Source organism: Myotis myotis, unplaced genomic scaffold (assembly GCF_014108235.1).
Source record: "Myotis myotis isolate mMyoMyo1 unplaced genomic scaffold, mMyoMyo1.p scaffold_m19_p_5, whole genome shotgun sequence".
NCBI lineage: Eukaryota > Metazoa > Chordata > Mammalia > Chiroptera > Vespertilionidae > Myotis > Myotis myotis.
In genome coordinates, this window is record NW_023416357.1 from 4,944,131 (window position 1) to 4,964,674 (window position 20,544).

At 47.6% G+C, this 20,544-nt stretch overlaps 1 protein-coding gene across 1 annotated transcript; it reads left to right on the top strand.

Annotated features, from left to right (window-relative positions):
• The first annotated feature begins 171 nt into the window (after positions 1-171).
• Positions 172-19,277, top strand: DNAJC21 (DnaJ heat shock protein family (Hsp40) member C21). Its single transcript, XM_036309691.1, has 12 exons — positions 172-452; positions 4,666-4,759; positions 6,231-6,354; positions 6,857-6,979; positions 7,347-7,651; positions 8,470-8,621; positions 11,750-11,837; positions 14,240-14,398; positions 15,045-15,087; positions 15,953-16,125; positions 18,222-18,297; positions 18,793-19,277. Exons 1-12 carry the CDS (start codon positions 356-358, stop codon positions 18,955-18,957), a joined length of 1,599 nt encoding a protein of 532 aa, XP_036165584.1. The 5' UTR covers positions 172-355; the 3' UTR covers positions 18,958-19,277.
• Positions 19,278-20,544: the final 1,267 nt, after the last annotated feature.

Consider the following 20,544-nt stretch of genomic DNA (forward strand, 5'->3'; position numbering starts at 1 on the left):
CCGCCTCCCCACCGCCTCCGCGCCGAGGCCCCACCTCCTCCTCGCCGAGGCCCCGCCTCCTTCCCCCAGCTTTTTCCGGCGCAGAGCCCGCCCTCCTCCCATGCGGAGCCGCGGCCGCCGGCGCCGCCCCCTCCGCGCATCCGCGTGCCGCAGCCCGCGCCGCCCGACCCGGCCACGCGCCTCCGCCGCCCCGCGCCGCCGCGCTCGCTGGCTGGCCCGGTGCTGGCGTCCGGCTCCCGCCGCGAGAGAGGACAGTCCGGACAGTCAGTGCTGCCACCACCACTGCAGCCCGGGCCCGGGTCCCTGCCCCGCCCCGGGCCCCGGCCCCGGCCCCGGCCCCCCGCCCGCGCGGGCGATGAAGTGTCACTACGAGGCGCTGGGGGTGCGGCGCGACGCCAGCGAGGAGGAGCTCAGGAAGGCCTATCGGAAGCTGGCCCTGAAATGGCACCCGGGTAACTCCGCCGTCCCGCCCTGTAACTCCCGTCGCCCTGGACCCCGTGCCAGAGACACCGGTGCCCGGCCGGTGGCCCCGGCGCCGCCCCCCCCCCCCCTGCCCCCGGTGGACGCAGCCCTCCACCCAGGCTGCGCTCGAGCTCCGGCACCCCGTCCCTTCCAGGCGCCACCCCGCCGGTGCCCAGAGCCCTATGGCCGCTGGGTGGGGAGACCGCGCCCCGGGGACTTCGCTGGCTCCCCCCAGCGCCTCCCGGACCCCGGACCCCGGGCGGCGGGCGGCGGAGTGAGGCGGCCCTGGCCCCCCCGCCCGGACCCCGAGTCCCTTGCGCCCAGGTTCCTCGTGCTTCCTCCTCCCTGAACTGGTCCCGGAGTCCCTGCCACTTAGTGTAAGGATGGCTCCTGTCCCCTTGAAATCAAGGCCGAGGCCAGGACCCCTCTGCCCGTGAAGTTTGTATCTGACCCAGAATTGTCTTCAGTGGCGTGGTTTTCATGCCGTAGCCACGGCCAGGGTGACGGTGTGGCCAGGTGATCTCCCAGCCCGGGAGCTCAGGCAGGAGTGGGATCTCGGCATCTCCAGGCTGATAAGGGGCTTTCCTATCGGCACTGATCAGTAAGCAGGTTTCTAGCCTCCGGGATGGGCAAGTCACTGGGTTCTGAAATGCCTCCGTCTTGCTGGGAAAACATGCCTCACACGCAGAAAAGAGTTACATGCGGGGCAAGCAGAACAGCACAGTGCATGGAGTTGGTCATTGGACTGATAGACGAACCGGTGACCCCCGGGAATGCAGGAGGCGAGGGAGCCCCCCTGGGTCCTGAGGGGCTGTGAGGTTTCCCCTTGGCAGGAGCCTGGGTCCCCGAGGATGACCCAGGGAAGGGTGAGCTGAACCGAATGGGGAAGAGCACGCGGTGGACACAAGTGGCCCAGTGGACAGCTGGACCAAAGTCTGAAAACGGGTTGGTTTGGCTCAGTGGGTGGAGACAGGAGTGGTGGTCCCTGCCCTGCTGGCCCATGCCGTCGTCGGGCGACACTGGGAGGAGACAGGCAATGTCAGTCGGTGAGGTAAGGGCAGCCTGAAGGCAAATAACAGGTGCCCCTGAGCACAGGTACCGACCCGGACTGGGTTTTGGTATTTGTGGGAGAGATGGGCCTCCCTAGAATGGACATCTCCGTGGAGACCTAATGCGGGAATACAGAGAAGACAGGTGGAGGGGGCAGGAGAAAGCCAGCATGGCCAAGTCCAGGACGGCCAGGGGAGTCGGGCCAGGTCCTGAAGGCGTGGGGGACTGGACTAGGGATTGGATTTTAACCTGAGAGCGTTGGGAAGCCAGTGAAGTGCCGGGAGCAGGGGCGAGATGGTAGGTATGCGTTTTTCAAGTATCTCGCTGGCTGTCGTGGGGACAGTAGGTTGGAGCAGGCAAGACTGGAGGTCAAGGGACATTAAGTCCTCAGGATGACCACCAGGACCTGGGGTGGAAGCTGAGCCAGGTGCCAGGATTCTCCGTGTAAGCGCAGTGGTTGGGAGGGGAGCAGACAGGAGGGGAAGAAGGGATGGCCAATGAATGGATCAGGAAGCAATGCTAGTTTGTCTTCCCTTGAGTGAGGGACACCAGCTCTCGCACAACCTGCCCTGTGAAGGCTGTGGCTGAAGGAGTCTGAGAGGGAAGCAAGCAGCCTTCTCAGGGAGCCTGGCTTAAGTGGCACGATCCATGGAATTTTCCAGAAGGCACTGTATAAAGGCTTGGAAGGGAGTGGAAAAGAGCATAGTGGGTGAAGAGAAAAGCACAGAGAATGATGTGAGAATGAATGCCTTTTAAACCGTGATGGCTGGATTCGCAATGCCTGTGGCTTTTTGCACTTGGTGAATAATACATCACGTGGGCTTTCCATTTTTTAAATCAGTGCTTTTTAACTTCTCGCTCTCATGCTTTTGGATCTCAGCTCAACCTGCTAGTCAACCAGGTCAGGTATGTTTAACGGGAATAAAAAGCCATATGACAGATAGAAAAAAATTATTTAAGAAAGATGTTTCAGTGAGAGATTAGATCTTATTTTCAGGTGGTACATTAGTGGGTTTTATGCATTTAAACGCTTTAGCTTTCTTCAAACTTCTTTGGGTGAGGAGAGAAGGGAGTGGGAAGAAGCAGGACAACCCAGTGCAGGGCTGATTAAAAGGTGAAGAAGAGCCACCCACCTCCACTCCCAAGCAGTCACCTGCTTTGTTTTGCTGCCGTTTTCTGCCATTCAGCCTCCATCTCAACTGTGCTTTTTACTTATCTGACAAGATTTTTATTAATGATTTGAGGAAGACTTGGAAATCATGACTATTTTTAGCTGGACTCTCACCCTCAAGGCATATCAGGCTTGTGTTTAGCTGCAGGTGACAGGAGGCTGCCTACAGTGGCTAAACCAGAGCCATTTATTAATCTCACATATCAGCGAATCCAGAGGTGGCCCATCTTGATAGCTCCAGCTGCTTGATGAATCGTTCAAAGACCTGCTCCATCCTCCTGACCATACAGCTGTGTCCTTGCCCCAAGTGTAAGCATTGTAGCCCCAAAGAGATGTTTATTGCTTCAGATGGGCTTGCACTGTGGACATGGATTTAGACTTGCATTGTATGCTCACAAACAGAGATGGGGACTTTTGTCCTCCTTTCAGTTCTAAGGGACCATGATCTATATATATAAAAGCCTAAGCAAACATTACAACCAGCCAGTAGCTATGACGCTCAATGCAGGAGCTGCCCCCTGGTGGTCAGTGCACTGCCACAGCCAATCTCTTGTGGCTGGCCAATCTCCCGTGGTCCCTCCCCCCCGGCTGGTTGGCCTTGAGGGGCCCTGATCAGGACTGGGTGAGACGGCCCCAATTGGCCCCGATCGCTGGCCAGGCTGAGGGACTCCACCCATGCACGAATTCATGCACCGGGACTCTAGCTTTAAAATAATATTGAAAACTTTTTGTGCTAAAGCATCTTAGCAAAAAGAGCCATGGCCAACTGCTGCCTTGAGACAGTGTTGTCACTGTTAGTTGTTGAGCAGACAACCAACCACCTGAAGGACGTGGGATCCGTGCGATGGTACCTGAGAGGAGGAGGCAGGATGCTTTGCTCTAAGGCTGCCAGACTATTGTAGGGAATACACATCTGTCATATTTTCCTCTCGCCTCTTAGAGGGCAACTATGGAGCTATAGTTTAAAGAGCACTGGTGTCCTCTGCAATGGATTCAAATAGTTTACTTTCTGAGCATATTAGTTACCTATTGCTGTGTAACAAACTACCAGAAACTCAGGGCTTAAAACAACAAACACTGCAAACATTCATCAGATGGACTCACACAGCTTCTGAGGATCAGAGCCTGGGAACAGCTTAGCTGGGTGGTGATGGCTCAGGGTTTCTTAAGAGGCTGTGTCTTCACTGTCTGGGACACCTGTTTTCAAGCTCGCTCACATGGTGTTGGCAGGCCTCAGTCGCTGCTGGCCACGGCCAGAGGCCTCCATTCTCACCGCGTGGCTTCTCCGTCGCCACCTGGGTGTCGTCATGCCATGGCAGCGAGCCCAGAGGGAGTGAGAGCCCACGATGGAAACTGCTGTCTTTCATCAGAACATCTCAGAATCGCCATACCGTGCCGTCCCCCATGTCACTGCTCACACTGCTGCCTGCTGTCGGCCAGACACACCACCCCTGGGGACCACACGGTGTGATGCCAGGAGGTGGGGGTTCTTGGGGGTCGTCTTGGAAGGTGTCTGCCATCTTGAGGCAAAGTTGCTTTCTGAATTCCATGGTTAAGGAAACATAGCTAAGAAGAATAGTATAGCTAATTAAAACTTTATTTTTTGGATATGTTAATAAGGAAGACAAACAGGCTGTGAACAGAAAGTATAACCTAGCACTAAATAATAGCAGTTCTTCCTAACCAATTATATACATATATTTCGTTTCTCCTAAAAAGAAGGTGCACGCTACTCAGGGTTTTCCATCTGTGGACCCAGGGTGAGTGCGGGGAGGCACCAGGCTTAGGGAAGCCTGAGCTTTCTACTCGAGTAGACACTTAGGTTCTGATTATTAACCATCGTCCAGTATCTCTGCCTTTTCCTGGTTTTCCTTTGTTTTGCACACTCCTCATGTGTTTCTGGCCTTTGTGATGGGTGAGCTCCCTTTTAGATTTTGTCCTACTTTTTTGATGACTGAATTTCTGTGACTTTATTTTCACAGATAAAAATCTGGATAACGCCGCAGAAGCAGCTGAACAATTTAAATTAATCCAAGCAGCATATGACGTGTTGAGTGACCCTCAGGAAAGAGCATGGTGAGCAGCACGCTGTCCCTCTCGTCCTCGTGTATGTTGTTGGGAAGAATTGTCAATAGAGGGTTTTTAAAACATTTAAATCATCAGTGGTTTTTGGTGTGTTCTGAGACTTCTGCCACCTACTCATATAAAATGCAGTATTTGAGTAGGAGGGAATTCCTACTCCAACTGTCTGATTTTATAGCTCCTGATGCAGAAAGCTTGGCAGTTAAGATAGTTTTAACTTTGATATATGAAGTGACTTCTCATTAAATGGTGTCTCTTTGGTGTATGACAGTTTTCTGATGTCAGACAAGGAAGCATGCTGACTTGTCTTTCAAAAACAGGTACAGCCCTGGCCAGGTTGCTCAGTAGGTTGAAGCATCATCCTGATACACCAAGGTTGAGGGTTCGATCCTCGCTCAGGGCACATGCAGAAATAAACCAGTGAATGCAGAAATATGTGGGACAACAACTCTCTCTCATCATTTAAAATAAATAAAATCAGAGTGTTTTGTTTTTTTAACACACAGGTACAGTGTTTTAATACAAGAATTGTAATATTTTCCCTACAATTACACTCTATAAAGAAATCGAGTTAAGCTTCTACATCTTTTGTTAACGATGACCTGGTCATTGAATATCATATCCGAACAGTGTCTATGTTGGGACTTTTGCTGCAGAGGGATAGGTGTTGAGCCTGTTATAACTGCAGGACCTGCTGCTCATCCGCAGCCCGGGTGGTGCGCATGCTCTGTGCCTGTCCTCGGGGTCAGTGTGCCCACGGCTGGCCTCCAGAGAGAATGGCTGTAAAGGAAGTTCCTATAAAATCGCCTCTTACATGGAAATCACAGAGAGAGGCCTAATGTTTCTCCTCTGCTGCTGTGTGCAGGCGGCACTGCTCTCTGAGTCCTCCCGGTGCTCCGACCTGGCTCTGATGTCTAGCTTTGCTGCTTACAGGCTTTATGATTGTGGACAACAAGCTGTTTAGTGTCCCTGAGCCTCAGCTTCCTGTTGTAGCAAACTTTACGGAGTTGTTCTGTGGGTAATTGCATGTTCATGAAGCTACTCCATTGTTTATGTAGACATAACAAGAGTGATTTCGGTTCATGCTGCTAAATTCTCAGATCCCACGTCTGTAAGTAGTCTGTGGACGAGATTATGTCCACCCCGTCCTGCTCAGGAATGTTTCTTTCCTGGGACTGCAGCCACCTGCGGGGAGTGGCGTGGAGATTCCCTGGCGCATGACAGTCCCTTGTTCCCATGACCTAGTGCTGTATATGCCAGTAGTGGCCTAGCCAGAGTTTTAATCAGCAATTTTACGATAGATTGTCTTTTCATGTTGACATTTTTTTCTTAAAATTTTTTGGTTGTGGGTTGGACACATTAAAGTGGACTGCAATAGCATTCTGGCTGTTTCCGAGTAAGAAGTCCTTTTGAATTCTTATGCATTTTGCCTTCCCTGACGCTGCTCATTTCTTCGTCTGCTCAGGTATGATAATCATAGAGAGGCTCTGCTCAAAGGTGGGCTTGATGGGGAATATCAAGATGACAGCTTAGACTTGCTTCACTTCTTCACCGTCACCTGCTACTCTGGCTATGGAGATGATGAGAAGGTAAGGCGTGGACTCCCTTACCATTTCTTACCAAGCACTTAAGTGAGACTCTCAAATGCAGAGAATTCTATAATCGAAAGTGAAACTGTTCATTCTGAAAACAAACAAAAAGCCACCATTGCCTTCATATTTAAAGTATCTGCATATTAAAAACCTCCAATTGGAACGTAGATGTACTTACAGGGACACAGTTTGGGGTTGTCATCCTTCAGCAGTAAAGTTTTTCACGTTGCATTTTAAAATCTCACTCTGTGATTAGACCAGGGGTGGGCAAACTTTTTGATTCGAGGGCCACAATGGGTTCTTAAACTGGACCGGAGGGCCGGAACAAAAGCATGGATGGAGTGTTTGTGTGAACTAATATAAATTCAAAGTAAACATCATTACATAAAAGGGTACGGTCTTTTTTTTTTTAGTTTTATTCATTTCGCGGGCCGTAGTTTGCCCACGGCTGGGCTAGACTATAAAGTGTGGGAATGCGTGTTTCTGTCGCCTGCTTTAGGGCTTTTACGCGGTGTATCGGAATGTGTTTGAAATGATTGCGAAGGAAGAGCTGGAATCCGTGCTGGAGGAGGATGTGGAGGACTTCCCGACCTTCGGGGATTCCCAGAGCGACTATGACACGGTGAGGAGGGTGCACGGCTGCTGTACGCTTAGCGTGGATCAGTGTGTCGCACATCCTGGTTGTTTATTTGTAAAAATGGATCCTAGTTCCCGCTCCTATCCTGTGACTTGCTTCCTTTCTCTTCCCAGCAGCCTCCCCTTTTCTTGACCTTTCCCTCCTAATTGACTGTGGTCCCATCCCATTCATTTCCTCATTAAATTCGTGCTGAATAGTGATTGATTTTGTTAAAGCCTTAAGAGGATTGTCTTCTCCTTTGATTAATAGCAGTGTTTTAAATAGGAAAGATGTTCTGCATCACTAACGTTGCTGCCTGACCGAAACCAGTCTACATAGAGGCAAGCATTTTGCCTGTTTTCTCTGTCACCAGGTAGTCCACCCTTTCTACGCCTACTGGCAGAGCTTCTGCACGCAGAAGAACTTCGCTTGGAAAGAGGAATATGATACCCGACAGGCTTCCAACCGCTGGGAGAAACGCGCCATGGAGAAAGAAAACAAGAAGACTCGCGATAAGGCGAGGAAGGAGAAGAATGAGCTTGTCCGCCAGCTGGTGGCTTTCATTCGGAAGAGAGACAAGAGGGTGCAGGCGCATCGCCGGCTGGTGGAGGAGCAGAACGCCGAGAAGGCCCGCAAAGCCGAGGAGATGCGGCGGCAGCAGAAGCTGAAGCAGGCCAAGTACGTGCCGGGGGGCCTGGCTGTGCGGGGTCCAGGGCCACAGCAGGAGCTGCCTCCACGTCGGGTTGAGGCATCTTGGCTTCAGCTTTTAAATCCTGACGTTGCACAGTGCTTTTTCATCTGTGAGAAGGTGTTTGAATTGGATGTTGTCCTTCCGAGGCCCTTTATACCTGAGACCTTTCCAGACGCCTGTGGAAGTTAAGAGTAACTAAGGCCCCCGGGCTCTCGCTCTGCACAAGGCCCCGTCCGGGCTTTTCTCCCAGCGGTTCTGGGAGCAAGTGCTGGTTTGTATCCTCGTTCCTTTGCGGGTGCGAGGCAGACAGGCCAAGGTCGCACGGCCAGCGAATCGCAGAGGCGGGGTTGGACCCGGGGAGTCAGCCCAGGGCCTTGCTTTTAACCGCCGCCCAGGACTGCCTCTTAGTCGGTGTATTCTCAGCTATCTAGTCTCTTCTAGTGCCTTTAAAGGGTTGTTGTTTTTGAGTTACTGTAAAAGCATTGTGTCCAGAGCATTACAGCATTCTCTAAAAAAAACGACTTCTTAAAAATTCGTCCTGCCCCACCCCTCATCTTTTGAAAATTAGCACTTACATCACTTGAAACCATTTAATGAGTTGCTAAGAGTTTTGTGTTTCAAAACCCATTATCTAGTCGAGCAATTAAAATCAACCAGGACAGCTAACAGGTTTCCAGTGACTTTGCCCTTTAACTCGGTGTCAGTGTTGGGGGTGGGGTGGGGGTGGTAGGAAGCTCTCTGGGGATGGACTCGGAGCCTGAAGGGTCGGGGAGCGCAGTGCGGAGACTGTGCTGTTTGTGTCTAGACTGGCCGAGCAGTACAAGGAGCAGAGCTGGATGGCGCTGGCCGACCTGGAGAAGGAGCTCCGGGAGATGGAGGCGCGGTACGAGAAGGAGTTCGGAGACGGCTCCGAGGAAGACGAAGGGGAGGAGCACGAGCCCAGAGACGGACAGGATGGTAACTGCACTCATTGGGACACTGGGAAGTCATGTTTCTGTGCACAGGATGCACTCGGGTGCTCACAGGGGCCAGGGAAGGGATAAGACAGTGGAATGGGAGCGTGGAGGGAGGAGAACCTGGGACACCCGTTCCAGTGGCTGTTGCCAGAGTTTTCACATCTGTTTGGTTTAAGTGAAGCTGGGACTTTGGATTTTTATGTGACATCTCCCAGTTTTTAAGTGTGACAGATAATTAACATGAAAAACAATACTGTATGGACCAAGGAAAGGTTGTCTATTGAAGCTGGCTAATTCTGGTAAACTCTTTTCTGACCATGTTTTAAACAATTGGTGCTTCTGGCCGTATACGTCTATAAAAGCATAATGCTAATTAGACTGGACGTCCTCTGGAAGACCTTCCGGACAAAGTCAGGGCTGTGAGGGAAGCCGGTGCCAGCAGCCGGGGAAGGAAGGCCTGCTCTTGCATGAATTTCGTGCATCGGGCCTCCAGTATGTTGATAAATAGGTGGACATGCTGACAGGTGTGACGTGACCGCAGACTGGTTGTTTTAAAAAATGCAGTTAAGGAGTAGGTCACGTTTTCATAGCAGCTCTTTCCAGAAAAGCTGCTGTTGTGTGGGAGCCTGTGTGGTGTGTATACATGGTAGATTCTCCCTTTCATTTCTGACTTCATAGAAGGTGCTTGGTGCACTGACATACCTACAGGTGTGCTTTTTCAGACTAATAAGCCAAGTGATAAAATGACCAACTTTTAATTAATCAAAATGACTAGGAAATGGAATGTTTTATTAATAAATAAGACGTAAATGTGAAAGTGTTTGGGAAATTATAAACACTCTACAAACGTGAGGTGGTGTAATTACGTAGAGTTAAATAATTTACAACATGCTTTCACATACATCATTTTGCTGCTTGACCCTCCCACAATAGCCCTTAAATGTAGGTTTTGCTCATATAATTGGCTGCATTTTCCTAAAGAAGAAACTAAGACAGAAGCTGTAGCATATGCCTGGGTGTATATGACCATTTTAAATCCAGATTTTGGCTTCAAATCCAGCATTCTTTATTAACTCTTTGATTAATCAAAGCTTATTTCACGTATATGATATCTTGAAAGTGTACCCATAATTAGACAGTAATACCATATGCTGAACTTTGCATGTATTCTGATCATTTATGATTTTAATGAGACTGTCCTTCAAAACCATATTAACATCACTTTTAATATTATCTAATCTAATAAAAGAGAAACATGGTAATTGGCGTATGACCGCTACCTTTCCCATTGGCTAATCAGGGAGATATGCAAATTAACTGTCAGCCAAGATGGCGGCCGGCAGCCAGGCAGCTTGAAACTAACATGAGGCTTGCTTGCTTCAGTGAAGGAGGAAACCAACTTCCCGCCTGCTTTGCCGGCCTCTGAGCCTGCAGTTTGAAACATTTTAACAAACTGGGATCTCAAAGCTGGAGTCAGAGCTGGAGTTATACATTGTTTCGATTACCTACTTTCAGCAGTGGAGGCCTAAGAGCTGGAGCCTCAGAGCTAAAGCTGGCCCAGAATTAAAAAAAGAAAAAGAAAAAAAGGAGAGGTTGGGAGCTTCAGTCATCCGCCAGCCTGAAAACAGCCCTCAGTCCCTCTCCCAGGCTGGCCAGGCACCCCAGTGGGGACCCCCAACCTGATCCAGGACACCCTTCAGGGCAAACCAGCCAGCCCCACCCGTGCACCAGGCCTCTACCCTATATAGTAAAAGGGTAATATGCCTCCCAGCACCGGGATCAGCGGAGCCGCGAGGCCTCCCGGCACCGGGATCAGCGTGACGGGGGGCAGCGCCCAAACCCCCTGATCGCCCTGCGGCTCTGTGTGTGACGGGGTGGGGCCACAACCTCCCTATCCGCCCTGCTCTGTTCGTGACAGGGGAAGGCGCCCCAACCTCCTGATCAGCCCTGCTCTGTGCCTGATACGGGGGAGCTCCCCAACCTCTGATCGCCCTGCGGCTCTGTGTGTGACAGGGTGCGGCGCCCCAACCCCCCCCCCCCCCCAACGGGCCCTGCTCTGTGTGTGACGGGGTAGAGCCATAACCTCCCCATCGGCCCTGCCCTGAGTGTGAGAGTGGCGGCGCCCCAACCCCCTGATTGGCCCTGCTCTGTGGGTGATAGAGGGCGGCGCCCCAACCCCCTGATCCGCCCTGCTCTGTGTGTGACAGGGGGCGGTGCCCCAACTCCCCTATCAGCCCTACTCTCTGAGTGACAGGGGGGAGCTCCTCAACCCCCGGATTGGCCCTGCTCTGTGCGTGACAGGGGGTAGTGCCGCAACCTCCCCATCGACCCTGCCTTGAGTGTGACGGGATGGTGCCCCAACCCCCCAATCGGCCCTGCTCTGAGCCCGACCAGGGGCTGCACCTAGGGATTAGGCCTGCCCTCTGCCACCCAGGAGCAGGCCTAAGCCAGCAGGTCGTTATCTTCTGAGGGGTCCCAGACTGCGAGAGGGCACAGGCCAGGCTGAGGGACTCCCCTCCCCCCGAGTGCACAAATTTTTGTGCACCGGGCCTCTAGTTTCCTATAAAGATAGAAGATGGTATTGTGCAAAGACTTCATTGCGCTTTTTAATTGCTTAGATTTTTGGACTGTATCGGTAGTAATTATTCTAGTGTAATAAATCTTCAGGCTTATAAAAAATAGTCTGTAGAGACAGTGTTAAACTTTACATGTAGTATGCTATTTTATGACTTGTCCAATAACGACAGAATGTTGTGAGCTAAGTTTATTTAAGCATTTAAGACTAGATTACAGTTATATAAATGTGTTTGTACCAAATCTTGCTCAAGAGGTAAGTTAAAAACACCTTGTTGAAAAAGTTGCTTTGTGGTAGAACTATGGACATCTGATTTTCTGAACTTTGCTCACTCCCAGGGTTCTGAGAATTTTTTGTCTTTTGAGTAGACTTATAAAGAGAAATAGAAAGTTAAAGGGATTTTTCATCTCTTATAATTTAGTGTTGCTTTTAAAGGGTCAGCTCGAATCCTGTAACGTCATTGTTTTCCTTGGTAAGGAAGTAAACGTTTGTTAGCATGTTGTAGGTCTGTGTTCGAATGGCACAGGCTTCTTACTGCGACCTCTTTCCTGCAGGGAAGGACAGCGACGAGGCCGATGGCGTGGAGCTTTATGAGGGACTGTACTGCCCAGCGTGTGACAAATCTTTCAAGACGGAAAAGGCGTAAGTTTGAGGTCTTTGAACTCACCTTTTCTTTTGAGGCGAGTGTAACGCTTTGCAAGTCCTGAAAAGAAAATGCTGCTGGTAGCAGCTCCCTAGTCCTCACAGCATCCTGGGGAGAAGGCCGTTGTAGCAGCAGGTCAGCCCCTGGAGTGATCAGTCATGCCAGCATTCCTGTGGGCAGCTGCTTTGTAAACATGCATGTGGTCTTCAGAAAGAGATGTTGCTTTTTTGGCAAAGAAGGTGCAGTCATATGGGCCAAGAGGCTACACCATCTCTCTCTGTTGGTGGCAGACTCACTTCCAGCCATCGCTGCCATATAGGCCATTGCTGCCACCCAGGAGCTTCACTGTGTCCTTCAAGGGGACATTTACTCATTTACTGAGGGGAGGAGGGGCTTTATTTATTGGTTCCTTGATCTCTTATTTTTTATTGTTTTTTAATTATTTATTATTATGATGTCTAAAGTTTTACATATGTCTCCTTTCTCCCCAATTGACCACTCCCCCCCCTCCCCCCACCAGCCGTTCCCACCCTGGGCAACCCCTCACTGGCCCAGTGCCTGTGTCCATTGGTTATGCTAATATGCATGCATAGGAGTCCTTTGGTTGCTCTCTAACCCCCCTCCCCTACCATTTGTCTCTGGATCTATTCTTGTTCATAGAATTATGTTGATCATTATATCCCATATATGAGTGAGATCATGTGATATTTATCTTTCTCCGACTGGCTTATTTTACTTAGCGTAATATAGGTACTACACCTGAGGGAAAAAGAGCGAGGGGGCGGGGAAAAGCACAGGCCTGCTCCCAGGCGGGAGAGCGCGGAGGACTTGCTCTTACAGGAACAGTGGGGACAGAAGTATTAAAACGGGTACTGGTATAAGGAGAGTAAAGAATAAGGGGGGAAATGTAGAACCAGCAAGGGAAAAAGCAGCAAAATACGTGCAGAAAAGAGAAAAGGGGACCAAGGGATGACAGTGAGGATGTGGGCGTCAGAAACGGTCTGTCGGGATGAGCCCCGCGGAGGTCATGGAGCAGTGAGGAGTGGGCGAGCTGGAGACGCAGCAGCAGGAAGCAGCTGCAGGGAAGGAGGTTTAGAAAGTCTTGTTTATTTGGAAGTGACATCAAACTCACAGACCAGTCGCGAGGACAGAGTGTAGAGCACGCCACTCACGGCTGCTCAGGCTGCCCCATGTGCGAGTGCTTGTTCTCCCGCTACACACGGTTCTGAGTACGGGACATGTGCAGTGCTCCTAAGTGCATTCTCTTACAATCAGCGTGCAGTTGTCAGCTGGAGGAAACGGGTGCCACTGATACGGCACTTCTGTCATTTCCTGCCGTATTCCACTTTCGTCAGGTGATCCTCGTCGTGTCCCGTGTGGCATCTTTCTCACTTGGATCTGGGACCCAGTCGAGGGGCATGTACTGCGTTACACGTGTCACACGGTCATCAGCATATGGCTTTCTGCTGTAAACAGGCGCCTTACTTCCCCGTGGGCCTGTCTGTGTCAGTCTGAGTTTAGGGACTTTTTCAGTGTTTTCTATTTGTTGCCCTTTTCCTGCTCCAGTTTCCCGTCAGTGGTTACTGAGAGTCCTTCCACCTGCTCCTGTGTCCTTGACATGCCCCAGTCATTGCCGAGCACTTCCTATCTGGCACGAAATGTTCCCATTTCTCCAAGGAACCTTGATCTGCCAGAGATACTAGTGGGGGGGAGAGCAGCAACCCAAACAAGCACACGAGAATTTGAGCAGATGAGAGAAGGTTGACAGAGACACAAGTTTCCTGCTTTCTAGTGTCGCTACTCTCACAGCCGAAGGGTTGTCAACTCCATGTTGTGTAGTGTTACTTAGTGGCCACGGGCACAGAGTTTGCAGGGCACTCGTGTCTGAACTCACTTTTAGGTGGTGGAGTGAGAGGGGGATGCCTCTAGAGAAGGTGAAGGCAGCTGCTGGAAAAAGCATGAGGAGGTAAACTCTTCTACGTCAAGGCTTCACATCACCGTCTCTCAAATCCAGGGTGTCTCCTTTTAAAGTTACAATGTGCTTTTGTACTTTCCCAGTCATCGCTCCAGGCCCCTGCAAGTAATCAGTGATTAAAGGGAAATAGAGGAGAAGGCTTGAATTTAAAGACTTGGAAAATAAAAATAATAGAGAATTTGAGGGGAAAAAAGGGAGAACAGATGAAAGGACAGAAGGAGGGGGAATTCTGGGTGCAGGAACATGGATGGAGTGCTGGGTTCCTAGGGTCCCGAGGTCTAAGAAGACAGGGCGCTCTCTCTCCGTAGTCACAAACGTCTGCCTGGTTGATCAGAAAGGAGAACATTAACTGAGTTGCACCCCCAGCCACACTTGGCACATCTGACGTAAGCCTGTTGCAGTTACTCAGTTGCACTGTGCTTTCAGCATGCGGAATCACGAAAAATCCAAGAGGCACCGGGAAATGGTGGCCTTGCTGAAACAACAGCTGGAGAAGGAGGAAGAAAGTTTTTCAGGATCTCAGACGGATGAAAATCTGCTGAATGCCAATTCTGAGGAAGAAGTGGAGGATGCACCCAAACAAAGGTACTTCCAAAGATTTCATAGACATACTGCCACCCTGGGCTTGTCTGTAGAGCAGCGGTTCTCAACCTGTGGGTCGTGACCCCTTTGGGGGTTGAACAACCCTTTCACAGGGGTCACCTAAGACCATCGGAAAGCACATATATAATTACATATTGTTTTTGTGATTAATCACTATGCTTTAATTATGGTCAATTTGTAACAATGAAATTGGGGGTCACCACAACATGAGGAACTGTAGTAAAGGGTCGCGGCATTAGAAGGTTGAGAACCACTGCTGTAGAGGCTGCTTTATCCCGGAGAAGTCAGCCTGTTATGCTAGTATTTTCTGCATTTCTTCAAGTGAAGGGAACTTTATAGTATTGAAATGGGTAAAGACATGATGTCAAATATAATTTTACACACTGTATTATGACTATATTTAAAAGCAGTTTTATACCTACGTAATTGATATGCTAATTCCTGTCAATTGAGCCACTTACAATATTCTAAAATAATGTGAACATTTTCCTTTTAATGCTTTATGATATTTATAATTTTAATTTTTTTTATTTCTCTCTGTATCACTAGTGCTTAATTGTTTTTCTTTTTACTTCATAAATCTTTGTAGAATCAAGTATTTGACATTTTGATTTATATTTGCTCTTAGGCTTTCTAAAAAACAGAAGAAAAAGAAACAGAAACCAGCACAGGTATGTTAGTATTAGGAGAATACTTTTGGTTAGAAACTTGCAATGATTGTGGTTATTGAAAGAATGTTGATATACTCAGAAATTTAAGTAGTTTAAATATTTCATTCCTGGGGTCCAAATTCAAGAGCATTACAACTCTAGATTTGCTGTTTAATGTTAGCGAAACTCTTAGTATTAGGAGAATAGTATTAAGGAGGAGGACTTTTGCTCTAATTTCATGTCAATTGTAAAACGATTAAAAGGAGTTGAAAATGTTTTCTTTCTTAAGCCCCCCCTTATATGTATGCAGCTAATTTACTTAATTACTATTGTCAGGGTGTTTTAAAATTTTGCATGTTGAATTCTCCTAATACTAATTAGCTGAGTGACCATATTTAAAAAAATATCTGGACTCGTGACCCCTGGGATTTCTCATTGTATAATCAAGTTTGTTCTGTTGAAAACATAATTAAAATTTCACAGAAGAAACATTTGTTTAGAAACTTGCAATGATTGTGGTTATTGAAAGAATGTTGATATACTCAGAAATTTAAGTAGTTTAAGTATTTCATACCTGGGGTCCAAATTCAAGAATTGCCATTCTCTCTTGGTGTCTGTGGGGGATTGGTCCCAGGATTCTCCAGATACCAAAATGCATGGATGCTCAATTCCCTTAAATAGAACGGCATAAAGAAAATAGTGAAATATCAGAGGGAGAGCATTCATGTTTTAAAATTATCTGTTTCTTTTTATTGCCTGAAGATACACTCTAACTAGGGGGCTTGGGACATTGTCATTGTTTATTGTAACTATTTGGCCGAATAACCCAAAGAAGCCAGTACTATTATAGTATTTATTTTGTAATGCACACGTGTTTATAACCTAGAATTATGATGATAATTGCAATGAAAATGGAACAGGAGAAGGAGTGAAAGTTGATCCAGAAGATACCAACTTAAATCAAGACAGTGCCAAAGAATTAGAAGGTGGTCCCCAGGAGAGTGTCAGGGTCCCAGAGGCCGGTCAGCTGTGTGAGGACCCGAAAAGTGAAGCGAGAAGGTAGGCCAAGGTGCATGTGGTTGTCTACATCTTGATCCTGGTGGTGCGGGTATCTTGTCATATGTCAAGTAGAAGCTTCTTTCCCATGACAGGTGGGGGGAAGTGGATGTGTCTATCAGTGTGTATATATCCAGACACGTGTATACAGATGAAGGGTGTTAGAGAGAATGCCAGAGGACGCGCTCACAGACATTTCAGCAAATGGCCGAAATCAGGAAGCAGTCACTTTGATCCAGTTTTGTTCCCTTATCCCGCTGAGGCGCATATTTATCCCTGTGTCAGTCATCCCCGAGCTCCCGTGCGATCAAGCTACTGACGAGGCTGTGCCCACTCAGCTGGAGCATCACCGCCGGAATCCACAGGCTGTGACAGCTGCTCTCTGTTCAGGACTTGGTCTGACTGGCTTCACTGCTGAGGAGTGTCAGGGCTGGGGTGTGAATACACACGCACTCACACAGTCTCTCATACACAGTCTCACACTCTTACACACACACACACTCTTAGTCCCTCACACAGACATACACACATAGTCTCACACTCACACACTCTCACACATAATCTCACACAAACATACACATTCTCATACACACACTCTCACCCACACACACTCACACAGTCTCACAGTCTCACACACACACACACACACACACACACACACACACACACCGTCTCACACACACACACTGTCATATACACACACTCTCACACATAAACACATAATCACACTCACACACATACACACACTCTCACACATAATCACACACACACACACACACACACACACACACACACACACACTCACACATACCCCCGGGTGTCCATTGCCTTTCTGGGGCCCCTGTGATGCTGGTAACCTAGTGAGAAGTTCACTAAAAAACCTGCATGTATATAAAGTCCTTTTAAAAAAATAAAGCTCTTCAATTTGAGCTTCAGGGATGCAGCTGCTGTCTTTCATAACATGATAAATTGTTCTCTAGGAATGTCACCCTAAGTGCTCTTGGGTATATTTGTGGCATATCTATGATGATACTTAGTAAATTAGTAACTTTTAATCTGTAGCCTGTATGCCATTATGTTCTTTCCTTGACGCTTTCAAAGCTGGCTGAATGCTGCTGATGTTGTGTTACACCCTAATCAGCGCCATTGCGGACCTGGTTCCTGACCACCACAGTAAAGCCCGTTGTAACCTTTTTGCTGTGGAGGGTCTTAACTTCAATTTGTAAAAACAGCATCTGTGAAGTGCAGTACAATGATGTGTGCCTGTATAGGCCGTTTAACTTAATACAGACTCTTGGTTTCTGCTTGAAGAATAGTAGGGCAGCATTGTCATAGGTCATCCCTGTAACCCAGACTGTCTGTTCTGTGTAGTTGCACTTGGATTTTATCCTAAGAATGTGGTTAGCACACATGAGGAGAGTATGAAATAACTGGGGAAGCTACCATTCACCTCGAGGACTGGGAAGAGGACAGCTCAGAGTTAAAGTGGACCAGGAGTGGACAGCTGTCCTGGCGGCAGCTTCTGGGAGAAAGAGTCCGGGGAAGCCCACTAATCAGCAGAAAGGACAGTCTCTTAACAAAAGAAAATCCTCTCCGTTGGACAAATGTAACTTTACGAAAAGTGCATGACAGTGTCGCTATTTTCCTCATTTCACTTCATTGAGACACTGTTGGGATGTTTGTCCCAGGCGGATCTGGTCCAAGAAGTAGCACTTGTAGGAGCCACACTTAATGTCACAGACTATCTGTGAGGAGTACTGGTTGGCAGTGACGATGGTTTGCTTCACCAAATGGAATATGAAGTGCTTTGCTTTTTAACAAAAACACATAGTATGAAAATTTAGAGAATTTGACAGGTCTCGTTTCAGCTTATGTTTCAACCATTTTAGGTAAATTTCTTAATTATTGTGACAAACCTGATATAAAATGTGATCTCTAAAGTTGCTCTTTAAAGCTATTTATTTGAAATGTGAAAATTAATTAACATGGCCATTAAAATGAATGAATTAGCCATTAAAGTGCATGTCATTCATTTGGGTCATCTTGGGAACAAAATGATAATTACTGGATTATGCTGAATTCTTCCATTTATTTGCCAGTGTTCCTACACCCAGAGGAAAGAAAGCCAAAGACCCGAAGAAATCTGTCAGAGTGCCTGCTGGGCCGCAGACCCTGGTAGGTCACAGTGTGCCTGTGGAAGCCTGTACGGGGTTTGAGCGCCGTAGCCCAGATTCCTAGTTCCACTTCCGAACGTGTGCGTTTGTTCGGTCAGCCCTCTGCACCTGCTGATACGTGTGGGCCTGTCAGCACTTTCCCTGTACAATGTGGAGTTTAGACTTGTGCCACTCTCATTGTTTCCTTTAAAGGAGTAAGACACGTATGGGAAATACCAGCCTGTGTGAACAGTTCCTGCTCTGTTCCCATTACTCTGAACTGTAAAGCCTTGGTCTAGTCTGAGGGGGGCAGCTATTGCATGTCTCAGAACTCGTAAGGTTGATGGTGGTGGTTAAGGGGACTTAACTTTCAGGAACAGCTGCCCCTGTTGAGCCTGTCTTGGTAGTTGTCCATTTTGTTAAAAGCTCTTTATTTTGCGATTGTTTGATATTTAATCAGGACATGAAAACTGCTCTCAGATAACACTTGCTTTTATTATTGGTTTCCCCCTCTCAGAGTGACGTTCTGATCAGCTGTACCACCTGCCACAGCGAGTTTCCATCCCGGAATAAACTGTTTGACCATCTAAAGGCCACGGGGCATGCAAGAGCGCCCTCGTCGTCTTCTTTAAATGGTGTAACAAGTAGTCGAAGCAAGAAAGACAAACGCAAAAACAGATAGACATTCTGCCAACGCCTTTTCTTTCTGATTGTCTCTAGATTTTGAAACCAAAAACTGAACTGAAATCATCTAAAGAGTTAAAGTCTCAGTGATCTGCAATTTGTTGCATGTGGAAGATTATTTTTTATCTTGTAAAAACATTTTTCTGTTTAATATATATATTTTTAAACATTTCATTAGTGATTGAATTCTACTTTGCCATCTGAACGGACTTGAATATCTCAAAACAGGTAAATATTGTAAAGTGCGTATTCTTGGTTTCTGCTGGCTCATGTGGACAGAATGTACAGGGAGAATTAAATTATTTTAACACATACAAATGCCCCTCTCTGTTTTATTTTGTGAATTTCTCATTAAGTGTTCTTACGCGATTTAATGCTTTTGTCAATGATTCCAGATTGTTTTAAAATTGCCATAGATTTATTTTTCCACCTGATACCATGACTCTGGTTCTAATTTTAAAATTATTCCTAAAGAACCTATTGTTAATTACTATGTGTTTTCCCCCTCAAGGACAATGAAAGATAGAAACTGTGTGAACATAGATGGTTGTGTTTCAAGAATACTGTCTCTCCGAGGTATGACTATGTTGATTCAGTTTGAGATTTTACTGGTGATATCAACATGCAGCTTGGCTTCTTGCTTTGATTTGAATTGTGGAGGTGGAAGCAAATTAATTTATACGGCGCTTCCTTCTCAGGCGCAGTGACAGCTGGAAAGTGTGATGGGTCAGCGCAGCAGATGGTGCAGAATTTATACTGATACATTAACTAGGGATATTCTGCCTTGAGCTTTTTCATCACTATTTTTAGAAATGTTTTGTTTTTTTACATCATTCAATGGAGAAAAACGTTTTTAATGAAAGATTTTTTAAGAAAGTTGCTATTTATGCCTTCTATTCTGTAGCAAAGATGAATATTAAATCCAAAGAGATATGGAGAGTCATTACAAGTGAGTGTGGTCAAACATGTTCAGTGATGAGTCGGTTTTAGGATGGATTAAATAAATAGGCAGTTCTTTTCATTGGTCTTGAAAGTCGCTTCGAACTCCTCACTTTCCGTTCAGTGAACTTATTTCTCTCCTTGCGTCTCCAAAGGAAGGAGTCTTTGGTTACGTGTAAGCTGGAGAGCGAGCCCCTGACAGCCTCGGGGGGTGTAGGATGTGGTACATCTGTGCTGGACTTGGGTCTGTGCTTTCGTTCCTTACGCTTTCATTTTTGTCTATTTCCCTTAGATATATATTTCTTTACCTTCCTCCCCTTCTGTGTCGAACTTCTATCACTACTTCCTCCTAATTGTTTTTCCCCCTCTTCCTTGCTCCCTTCATGGGAAATACTGCTCACTTTTCTGTCTTTGGTCTCTTTCTCCCAGGCTCCATCTGAACACTCCACCTTCCTCTAACTTGAACTAGACGAATTGCCTGTAGTTGTGAAATAAGAATATTAATGCGCAGGCAGGCATGTAGTCACCTGTTATTATGCAGTAAGAAGTAGGACATCATCTTGAAAGGCATTGAATGTCCCGCAAATGCCCTCTAGACCTCCCTTGCTTGCCCTGTGCCAACCATGCAGGCATTTAATTGTTTCTG